This window comes from Oncorhynchus masou, chromosome 15, assembly GCF_036934945.1.
Source record: "Oncorhynchus masou masou isolate Uvic2021 chromosome 15, UVic_Omas_1.1, whole genome shotgun sequence".
NCBI classification, from domain to species: Eukaryota; Metazoa; Chordata; class Actinopteri; order Salmoniformes; family Salmonidae; genus Oncorhynchus; species Oncorhynchus masou.
In genome coordinates, this window is record NC_088226.1 from 1059359 (window position 1) to 1071682 (window position 12324).

The 12324-nt window shown below is 41.6% G+C and overlaps 1 protein-coding gene across 1 annotated transcript; it reads left to right on the forward strand.

Moving 5' to 3' along the window:
* The first annotated feature begins 2546 nt into the window (after positions 1-2546).
* On the forward strand, positions 2547-12324 carry LOC135555270 (uncharacterized). The gene is made up of 4 exons (XM_064987583.1): positions 2547-2725; positions 3179-3229; positions 10617-10683; positions 10797-12324. The coding sequence occupies exons 1-4, from the start codon at positions 2564-2566 to the stop codon at positions 11159-11161; spliced, it is 645 nt and encodes a 214-aa protein (XP_064843655.1). The 5' UTR covers positions 2547-2563; the 3' UTR covers positions 11162-12324.

Consider the following 12324-nt stretch of genomic DNA (forward strand, 5'->3'; position numbering starts at 1 on the left):
TCCAGAAGGACAACCATATTTGCAGCACTCCACTAATCAGACCTTTATGGTAGAGTGGCCAGACGGAAGCCACTCCTCAGTAAAAGACACATGACATCCCACTTGGTGTTTGCCAAAAGGAAACTAAAGGACTCAGATCATGAGAAACAACATTCTCTGGTCTGATGAAACCAAGATGGAACTCTTTGGCCTGAATGCCAAGTGTCACGTCTGATGGAAACCTGCCACCATCTCTACGGTGAAGCATGGTGGTGGCAGCATCATGCTGTGGGGATGTTTTTCAGCAGCAGGGACTGGGAGACTAGTCAAGGTCGAGGAAAAGATGAACGGAGCAATGTAGAGAGAGATCCTTGATGAAAACCTGCTCCGGAGCGCTCAGGAACTCAGACTGGGGTGAAGGTTCACCTTCCAAATGGACAAATACACTAAGCACACCGCCAAGACAACGCAGGAGTGGCTTTGGGAAAAGTCTCTGAATGTCCTTGAGTGGCCCAGCCAGAGCCTGTACTTGAACCCGATCAAGCGTCTCTGGAGAGACCTGAAAATAGCTGTTCAGCGACACTCCCAATCCAACCTGACAGAGCTTGAGAGGATTTGCAGAGAAGAATGGGAGAAACTCCCAAAATACAGGTGTGCCAAGCTTGTAGCTTCATACCCAAGAAGACTCAAGGCTGTAATTACTGCCAAAAGTGCTTCAACAAAGTACTGAGTAAATGGTCTGAATACTTAAGTAAATGTGATTTCAGTTTTCATTTAATTTCCAAAAATTAGATTTTTTTTCGTTGTCATTATGGGGTATTGTGTTTAGACTGATGAGGAAAAACTGTTGAATCAGGAACAGACAAGACAACAAATGGCAACCAATGATTTTAATTGGAAAACAAGACCAGCCAAGGTCATACATAGTACAAACACAAAATGAGAGAATCTAGTGAAGGAACCCAGAGACACCTGTTAAAAACACATGAAACAACACGCCCAGAGAGACACTCAGAAACCATAATGGACTTACCTTATCCAGTGGAAAGAGAACCTGAAACAAGTGTCAGCCTGGAAGAAAACTACTCATCTGTGTGTTCTCTAACACCAACAACACCAAAACAAACAATGTAAAGCAACAATGTAAACACTGACACACCAGTGAATTCAACTCGTTATGGAAGACCTATCAGAATGCCAATTCTGTCAGTGTTTGTAGTTCAAACAGAGACAAACAAACAAAAAAGAAAATAGAAGAAAAAATTAAACATTGACAAGACATTAATAATAACAATGTCATGACTATTGTGATGTCTATATAACCAAGAAAAAAAAGCAACGCTTGTTTGCATATTGTTTGCAATGTGAAACACTGAGTTGAAAGAACATTGTTTTGAGAAACAGATGATCCTAAGAAAGGGAGAAGTCATGTATACTTACCCGTAGTGCCTGAGGGCCGCTCTGTTACTATTTACTACATGTCATCATCTGTACTTTGCACTTCACCATTTACGTCAGATAAACATGGTTATTGTACTACTGTGTGCTACTATATTACAAAGCCTATTGCTCATATGCCACAAGAAAGGAAAGGTCAGCTATTTCCTTTACAACCTAAACAACGTTAGAAACGGAGAGTAGTATCCAACTTTCACTTAGGGAAGTGTTTGTTCCATAATGTCGATCTAATCATCATATGTGTAGGTGTTGTTTTGGCCTTTGTCATCACTAACCAGGTCAGTGTACTCAAATACCAAGATTGACACCTTAACCCTGTTGTGTGGTCCAGAAACTTTTCCCAGGTCAGCCACAAGTCACCAAAGTGAAACCATAAGAGGTGCACAGCACAGCCTGGCATGCAGCTGAGACTGGGAGATTTTAGAGATGCAAACATTTGAAACACAACCTTGTGACATGTTATCATATTAATGTACTGAAGAGTGGGGTTTGAATATGATGACTTGACCTGGATTTTACTACAGTACTTTTGCACAGAAAGAGAAAGAGGAAGAGAATAGAAAAAGAAAGCGAATTACACACTGACACATCAGAAAAGTGAAGGCACTCACATTGAACAGTGCCAAAACACTATCAAAATCTATCGGTTCGATTTGGCTTATTGTAGTAGCTGACAAATCACATTGTAAAATCTATTTAGGGGAAAGATGTGAATGACTCATTTTCACTTAAAGGTCAATGTTTATCACGCCCTCGTTTTCTCATTGGTTGTGAGTGGTGTTCCTCTTTCTCTATGAGAGTAGTGTGAATAGTAGGAGGGCCATTCCCCTACGTGAAGAGTTATCTATCTTTGTTTTCCTTCAGTCACTCAGGAAAGTACCAGCCCGACCTGCCTCCTGTCCTGGACAGCTACAGAGGAACACAGAGCAGAACACAGACATAAAGACGTCCTCGTCGGATACAGACGCAACACACACACAGCAGTGTTCTGAGGTTTCACAGCAGAGGAAGCCAAGAGGACAAACACACACAGCGGCCCCATCTCTCTCTCTTCCTGCACGCCCTCTGCTGCATCTCAGGGGACTGAGGTTGCTCTACCCGTGCCTCTCCCCCCCCCCAGCAGTCAATGGATCGCTGTGAGGTTTCAGAGAACTGCCACCATCATAGCCCGGGGGCCCAGGGGAGCCAGCGGCGCCTGGTCAGTGGACTCCTTCTCTGGGTCGGTCTCCTCACCGTCAGCCACGTGGTTTCCATCACCCTACTCGTCATCACCAGGCCACACGCACTGGTAAGACTGCTAACCTGCAGACACACACTTACACATTCTCTGGTGTGTGTTAGGGAGGGACATAGTTAGTGAAATCAAGTTGAATTAAATCTGAGATATGTATTGTAGCTCACTTTGTGTAAAAATAAGATGAGATCTTGAAGTTGGATCAATGTGTGTCAATAGAGCGGTGTATTGTAGCTGTGGTAACACCTGCCTGTTGCACCTGTTGAGTACAAGCCTCTGAAGTGGTTTCAGTAGCATCACAGCTGGTGGGGGAAACGCATCACTATGTGTGGTTTAGCACTGGTGACATCAGAACCCTGTTCTCCAATATAAAGGGCTGGGTGTGTGCTACTGAATGATCACTGTGTGTATCATATTAATACTGTTTCATAAAGCCTAGAGAACTGAATACAAATACAAGTTACTGATGGGAAATATCATGACGATTGTCCTATCTCCCTCCCCCAGCCTTTGCCAGAAATAGTTTCAGCTCCAAAACCCACAGCAGACTCATCTCTGGTAAGCTAACCACAAGACGGGTTTAAACATGTTTCCAACCTCTAAACAAGTTTTAACATGTCCCATGCGAACGATTTGTTCATTTTGCCCCCTCCAAGACAGAGAGTATTCATAACATCATCATCATCATCATCATCATCATATACATGGCCTGCCAATAGGATATACATTAGACCAGGGTTTCCTAAAACTCAGTCCTGGGGTCTCCCTGGGGTACACGTTTTGTTTTTTGCCCTAGTACTACACAGCTGATTGAAATAATCAAGGCTTGATTATTCGAATAAGCTGTGGTGTTAGGGCAAAAACCAAAACGTGTACCTGTGGGAGGACCCCGGACCAAGTTTTGGAAACCCGGCAATAGATCATTTTGAATGCATCTTGGAAGGGACCTGAGCCTAGGCTAGGCCATACCTCGTCTGTCTCGCTTTCTCTGTCTGACTTATCATCCTCCAGGCTCTCAGACAGTAGAGGGCTCAACCACCAGCCTCACCGCACTTCAGGGAAAGGTGACATGTCATAACATCATATCCACATGCAGGGAAATGCCACTGTGCAGATTTTCCTTCTCTGAAATCAGATTTCAATCTCTGTTTTTCGATCATGAACATGTGGTATACTCCATTAGTAAGTGTTAATGGAGGCAACTAGTTGAAATTCATTCCTAAATGTGATAGGCATGCAACATCTAGCCCAAATCCAGACACCTTTATTATTATTTAATGTATCAATTAGCCGGGTCTCAGGGCATTCCATAGAGCTTGTGAGGAATCGCCGACCCGTTGTCGTACATGTTTTAGCAGCATGTGTCCGGTGTTGGATGGTGTCCGTAATAGTTTCTGATAGAAACGTTGTCGTACATGTTTTAGCAGCATGTGTCCGGTGTTGGATGGTATCCGTAATAGTTTCTGATAGAAACGTTGTCGTACATGTTTTAGCAGCATGTGTCCGGTGTTAGATGGTGTCCGTAATAATTTGATGGAAACGTTGTCGTACATGTTTTAGCAGCATGTGTCCGGTGTTGGATGGTATCCGTAATAATTTGATGGAAACGTTGTCGTACATGTTTTAGCAGCATGTGTCCAGTGTTGGATGGTGTCCGTAATAATTTGATGGAAACGTTGTCGTACATGTTTTAGCAGCATGTGTCCGGTGTTGGATGGTGTCCGTAATAGTTTCTGATAGAAACGTTGTCGTACATGTTTTAGCAGCATGTGTCCGGTGTTGGATGGTGTCCGTAATAGTTTGATGGAAACGTTGTCGTACATGTTTTAGCAGCATGTGTCCGGTGTTGGATGGTGTCCGTAATAGTTTCTGATAGAAACGTTGTCGTACATGTTTTAGCAGCATGTGTCCGGTGTTGGATGGTATCCGTAATAGTTTCTGATAGAAACGTTGTCGTACATGTTTTAGCAGCATGTGTCCGGTGTTAGATGGTGTCCGTAATAATTTGATGGAAACGTTGTCGTACATGTTTTAGCAGCATGTGTCCGGTGTTGGATGGTATCCGTAATAATTTGATGGAAACGTTGTCGTACATGTTTTAGCAGCATGTGTCCGGTGTTGGATGGTGTCCGTAATAATTTGATGGAAACGTTGTCGTACATGTTTTAGCAGCATGTGTCCGGTGTTGGATGGTGTCCGTAATAGTTTCTGATAGAAACGTTGTCGTACATGTTTTAGCAGCATGTGTCCGGTGTTGGATGGTGTCCGTAATAGTTTCTGATGGAAACGTTGTCGTACATGTTTTAGCAGCATGTGTCCAGTGTTGGATGGTGTCCGTAATAGTTTCTGATGGAAACGTTGTCGTACATGTTTTAGCAGCATGTGTCCGGTGTTGGATGGTGTCCGTAATAGTTTCTGATGGAAACGTTGTCGTACATGTTTTAGCAGCATGTGTCCGGTGTTGGATGGTGTCCGTAATAGTTTCTGATAGAAACGTTGTCGCATATGTTTTAGCAGCATGTGTCCGGTGTTGGATGGTGTCCGTAATAGTTTCTGATGGAAACGTTGTCGTACATGTTTTAGCAGCATGTGTCCGGTGTTGGATGGTGTCCGTAATAGTTTCTGATAGAAACGTTGTTGTACATGTTTTAGCAGCATGTGTTGGATGGTGTCCGTAATAGTTTGATAGAAACGTTGTCGTACATGTTTTAGCAGCATGTGTCCGGTGTTGAATGGTGTCCGTAATAGTTTCTGATAGAAACGTTGTTGTACATGTTTTAGCAGCATGTGTTGGATGGTGTCCGTAATAGTTTGATAGAAACGTTGTCGTACATGTTTTAGCAGCATGTGTCCGGTGTTGGATGGTCACACATACAGTACCAGTCAAATGTTTGGACATATCTACTCATTCCAGGGTTATTGTTAATTTTGGCTATTTTCTACATTGTAGAATAATAGTGAAGACATCAAAACTATGAAATTACACATATGGAATCATGTAGTAACCAAAAAAGTATCAAAATATATTTTAGATTTTAGATTCTTCAAAGCAGCCACCCTTTGCCTTGATGACAGCTTTGCACACTCTTGGCATTCTCTCAACCAGCTTCATGAGGAATGCATTTCAATTAACAGGTGTGCCTTGTTAAAAGTTTATCTGTGGAATTTCTTTCCTTCTTGATGCTTTTGAGTCAATCAATCAGTTGTGTTGTGACAAGGAAGGGAAGATATCCAGGAGATTTGGTAAAATTTGGTAAAAGAACAGCTCAAATAAGCAAAGAGAAATGACAGTCCATCATTACGTTAACACATGAAGGTCAGTCAATGCAGAACATTTCAATAACTTTAAGCATTTCTTAAAGTGCAGTCTCAAAAACCATCAAGCGCTATGATGAAACTGGCTCTCATGAGGATCGCCACAGGAAAGGAACACCCAGAGATACCTCTTATGCAGAGGATAAGTTCATTAGAGTTACCAGCCTCAGAAATTGCAGCCCAAATAAATGCTTCACAGAATTCAAGTAACAGACACATCAACTGTTCAGAGGAGACTGTGTGAATCAAGCCTTCATTGTCAAACCACTACTAAAGGACACCAATAATAAGAAGTTGCTTGGGCCAAGAAACACGAGCAATGAACATTAGACCGGTGGAAATCTGTCCTTTGGTCTGATGACTCCAAAATTGAGATTTTTGGTTCCAACTGCCATGTATTTGTGAGATGCAGAGTATATGAAAGGATGATCTCTGCATGTGTTGTTCCCACCATGAAGCATGGAGGAGGAAGTGTGATGGTGTTGGGGTGCTTGCTGGTGACACTGTCAGTGATTTATTTAGAATTCAAGGCACACTTAACCTGCATGGCTACCACAGCAATCTGCAGCAATACGCCATCCCATCTGGTTTGCGCTTAGTGGGACTATCATTTGTTTTTCAACAGGACAATGACCCAACACACCTCCAGGCTGTGTAAGAACCATTTGACCAAGAAGGAGAGTGATGGAGTGCTGCATCAGATGACCTGGCCTCCAAAATCACCCGACCTCAACCCAATTGAGATGGTTTGGGATGAGTCGGATCGCCGAGTGAAGGAAAAGCAGCCAACAAGTGCTCAGCATATGTGGGATCTCCTTGGAAAAGCATTCCAGGTGAAGCTGGTTGAGAAAATGCCAAGAGTGTCCAAAGCTGTCATCAAGGCAAAGGGTGGCTACTTTGAAGAATCTCAAATATGTTTAGATTTGTTTAACACTTTTTTGGTTACTACATGATTCCACATATTCCATATTTTATAGTGTTGATGTCATCACCATTATTCTTCTATGTAGAAAATAATCAACCCTTGAATGAGTAGGTGTGTTCAAACCTTTGACTGGTACTGTATATCAGCATTGATACAGATAATGTAACAAACATACCTTCAGAGCACATTTGACCTCACCCCAAACTCTTCTTCAAAAAGTCAGCATGGTTCTCAAAATTGTTTTCCTCAAACTTTAACTTGCTCAGCATCAATACAGTACAACATCTCCAAATTCTCTTCAGGGACAAAAAGCTCTCTTGAACAAATACCAAAACTGGTGGATAAATTAAGATAGAAGAAGAATGGCCTGAGTGAACTATGGTACAATGGCGTTCGCAACAATTTGATGTGATGTGCATTCCGCCAGCTACTGTGCAGGTGAATAATAAGGATCCCCAAAAAGAAAATAATGTGGGTAAAAATAAATCAAATATCTTACAAACTAAACAAAATCAACCTGCTTTTCTGTAAAAACAAAAACAAAATTCCAATCAGGTCCCTACACAGGCTATAAAACGACTCCTGTGAGGGCAGATACATTTACTAGCAACAATAGTCCTTGCAGTGCTTCTGCCATGAAGTCTTGGAGCCCCAAACACTTCTCGGCTGCAGATATAATGATGTCCAGCTTCTTGGACTTCTTAAACACTTAGTCACTGTGGCTATAAATGCCACAAAATCCACTTTCTTCACAATGAGTGTATCCAGATCACTCAATTGACTTAAAACACTAGCAACTGGTTGGAATGCATCCACCTCCATATCTTAAACACTGTTGCCTCTTGCTCCTTCAACTCTCTTCACTGCCTCCACAGAAGAGATCCACATAAGAGATCTGCTGCCAGCCCTGATTCTTGGCACCTCAACCTCTTTCACCCTATCAGGGCACTCAAGGAAGTCCGGAGAATGATCCCCACCACAGTTGCAACACTTTCCATTGACATATTCTTCAATACTATACTTCTCCCATCTGCAAACATTTGACACGTAACCATGTCCTTTACAAATTCCAAACTGTCATGGTTTGGACACAAAATGCTCTCACCACGTACCTCACATACTGTATCCAATCTTCACATATTCAGGTAGAGTCTTCTCAAACAACAGTTTCGATAGGCTTTTCTCCTTCCTTCCATTTACCATATGGGTCAGGTGACGTGCACTGACCACTCCTGGGATTTTTGACTAAGGTACTCATGCACAAACTCCAGCTATAACTCCTTTGGCAGGCATTTACAGTGTCTTGCGAAAGTATTCGGCCCCCTTGACCTTTTGCCACATTTCAGGCTTCAAACATAAAGATATAAAACTGTATTTTTTTGTGAAGAATCAACAACAAGTGGGACACAATCATGAAGTGGAACGACATTTATTGGATATTTCAAACTTTTTTAACAAATCAAAAACTGAAAAATTGGGCGTGCAAAATTATTCAGACCCTTTACTTTCAGTGCAGCAAACTCTCTCCAGAAGTTCAGTGAGGATCTCTGAATGATCCAATGTTGACCTAAATGACTAATGATGATAAATACAATCCACCTGTGTGTAATCAAGTCTCCGTATAAATGCACCTGCACTGTGATAGTCTCAGAGGTCCGTTAAAAGCGCAGAGAGCATCATGAAGAACAAGAAACACACCAGGCAGGTCCGAGATACTGTTGTGAAGAAGTTTAAGCCGGATTTGGATACAAAAAGATTTCCCAAGCTTTAAACATCCCAAGGAGCACTGTGCAAGCGATAATATTTAAATGGAAGGAGTATCAGACCACTGCAAATCTACCAAGACCTGGCCGTCCCTCTAAACTTTCAGCTCATACAAGGAGAAGACTGATCAGAGATGCAGCCAAGAGGCGCATGATCACTCTGGATGAACTGCAGAGATCTACAGCTGAGGTGGGAGACTCTGTCCATAGGACAACAATCAGTCGTATATTGGACAAATCTGGCCTTTATGGAAGAGTGGCAAGAAGAAAGCCATTTCTTAAAGATATCCATAAAAAGTGTTGTTTAAAGTTTGCCACAAGTCACCTGGGAGACACACCAAACATGTGGAAGAAGGTGCTCTGGTCAGATGAAACCAAAATTGAACTTTATGGCAACAATGCAAAACGTTATGTTTGGCAAAAAAAGCAACACAGCTCATCACCCTGAACACACCATCTCCACTGTCAAACATGGTGGTGGCAGCATCATGGTTTGGGCCTGCTTTTCTTCAGCAGGGACAGGGAAGATGGTTAAAATTGATGGGAAGATGGATGGAGCCAAATACAGGACCATTCTGGAAGAAAACCTGATGGAGTCTGCAAAAGACCTGAGACGGAGATTTTTCTTCCAACAAGACAATGATCCAAAACATAAAGCAAAATATACAATGGAATGGTTCAAAAATAAACATATCCAGGTGTTAGAATGGCCAAGTCAAAGTCCAGACCTGAATCCAATCGAGAATCTGTGGAAAGAACTGAAAACTGCTGTTCAAATGCTCTCCATCCAACCTCACTGAGCTCGAGCTGTTTTGCAAGGAGGAATGGGAAAAAATGTCAGTCTCTCGATGTGCAAAACTGATAGAGACATACCCCAAGCGACTTACAGCTGTAATCGCAGCAAAAGGTGGCGCTACAAAGTATTAACTTAAGGGGGCTGAATAATTTTGCAAGCCCAATTTTTCAATTTTTGATTTGTTAAAAAAGTATCCAATAAAGAAATATCCAATAAATGTCGTTCCACTTCATGATTGTGTCCCACTTGTTGTTGATTCTTCACAAAAAAATACAGTTTTATATCTTTGTTTGAAGCCTGAAATGTGGCAAAAGGTCGCAAAGTTCAAGGGGGCCGAATACTTTCGCAAGGCACTGTATTCTGTTTTTCATCAACACAAACAAGGCCACTTCTAGTCACCTTGATTGAATTCACCTTTCCCACTACTTTCTTCACAGTCCTCGACATTACTAATGGATTTCCCAAATGAATCTCCTTGTCCAAAAAACTCAGTTCAATAAGAAATGCATTATTGGACCGGTCATTGTCTTCTACTACAACTTTTGCTAATTTTGTTCCATTCTTTGATTTCACAATTTCCATTCATTGTCACGCACTTCACTTACCGCACTTTCAGATTCAAGCACAGTCACCATTTCCTCCACTCAAGCCATTTACTATTGACACCAATGCAATGGCTGGTCTGGTCTACTTAGTTCATTGACTTTCACCAACCCATGCCCAGCAAGTTGGGTGTTTCACTTCCTCTTCGGTCTCTGCAGATACTGAGGGTTGCTTTTATACTTTCCTGCCTGTGCTTCCCTAAATAGGGCCCCCAGGGGAACATAGACAACAGCTGTAGTTTGTACCCTGTCACAGATAAAAAGGATAGTTTGAAGATCATACTTTGTTCCAGGGTTGGGGTTAATTATATTTAAATTCCAGTCAATTCAGGAAGTACACTGAAATTCAAATTCCAGTTTTAATTATCTTCAGTGCTTTTCAATGAGGACAATTACTTTTGAATTGACTGGAATTTAAATGGAATTGACCACAACCCTTCTTTGTTTTACTGTTAGGATTTGATTCGTGATGGTTGGATGCCCACCATTACTTCAATGAGTAGAGAGATCAGTGACTAATGATGAGTTATTTCTGTCTTCACAGAGCATACCCCTGGAGCCACAAAGAGTGCCATGGCAAATGCTCACCTTTGAACCCACAAGTATAGACGGTGAGAGTTCTTAGAAAGTTCAGTCTCTTTGAATTTTTAGATATAGTCACAATTAATTTATATTCCAATTCTAGCCACATTACTGATGCCAGTTTTCAATTTATCATCTACAGATAATGATGTCTCGGTGGCGAGAAGTGGGATCAAGTGGAAGACGCAGTCCAAGGCAAATAATTTTGTCTCCGTAAAGGGCGGATCCCTGACCATCAACCAGGATGGTTGTTACTTCCTGTATCTTCAGGTGACTCTGGAGACACCAGAGGTGTCTGGACAGCACATAGTGAGAGTGAACAAGCCCAACAGAGTCCTGCTTGAAGTAAGGATGACCAACACCTCCATCAGCACAGGGTTCCTGGGCAGGGCTGTGGATCTAGCAGCCTCTGACACCCTCACAGTCACTGTCTCCCCTGGTGCCAGGATCAACACCAGCTACACCGCCACATACCTGGGCATCATAGGTCCAAAATTATATCTGTAGATTCTATTGGATATAGACACTCCTGTCTTCATAGACACATGCTGGGGGCTAGATCTGGGAGTCATTTGGTAGGGGTTGATTGAATAGATCCTGGAGATCTGGAGTTAACTGGGATCAACCCATCATCCCACCACCTTTCAGAGAGAGGGAGTAGTGGGGAAGATCATGTGGGAGACACCGTATATTTGACTGAAACTGATTCAGTCCGACTCCCTGCTCATCACAGAAGATTATTCCACTCCTTTATCCTCTACCTAGCCTTCCAACTGGTTTTCAGCTGCAAGGATTTTCTTTCCAGAATTCTACTGATTTTTTTATTTGATTTTTATTAACCGTTATTTAACTAGGCAAGTCAGTTAAGAACAAATTCTTATTTTCAATGAGAGCCAACCAAAATGCAAAAGGCCTCCTGCAGGGAAGGGGGATTAAAAATGTAATATAATAATGTGTCTTGTAATGTTTAAAAGTATTGGTCATCATGGGTTATGGGTTGTTACTTTAGCATGTTTCTCTCTTGGATGATGATGTTTTATCGCTCAGGGTTATCCTTAGTATGTTCTTCAGGTAAATATTGTTTTTTAAGCTTTGAATGAGGGGATTGTCTTATCAAGTCATGTGCACAGGGTTGTTGAGAGAATGCAGAGTATCAACATATCTTTCATGTTTACTTTAATATTTGCGTATTGCTTTGTATTTAAAATATTCTTTTTTTACCTATTTATGTCTTATTACAATATTATCTTATTATTATTTTCTTATTTATTTTCTATATCTATTTTGAAGGACATGTTGAGTATGTTGTAGGATGAGATGTAGAGATAATCAATGAATGTATGTCACGAACCAGGTTTCCATTCAATCGTTTTATGCGAGTAAAGTACGTCAGGTAAAACATTTAATGACAGGCCTGATGGAAACATGTTTCGGTAAACCTTCCAAATGTAGACAAAACAAAGTACGCTATACAAGGTGGGATCATTTTGTGTCGGTAAAACATCTTCATGCCCAAATATTGATGTAATAACCATCATATCGAAGTAAACTTGGAGTCACGCCACTACAACTCGGGAAAGCATGCAGTTTATTGGCTACAGATTAAATACATTACGATGAACTTTTCAATAACTTTTCAATAAATATCGAGGGTCTTCTTCTGTCGATGA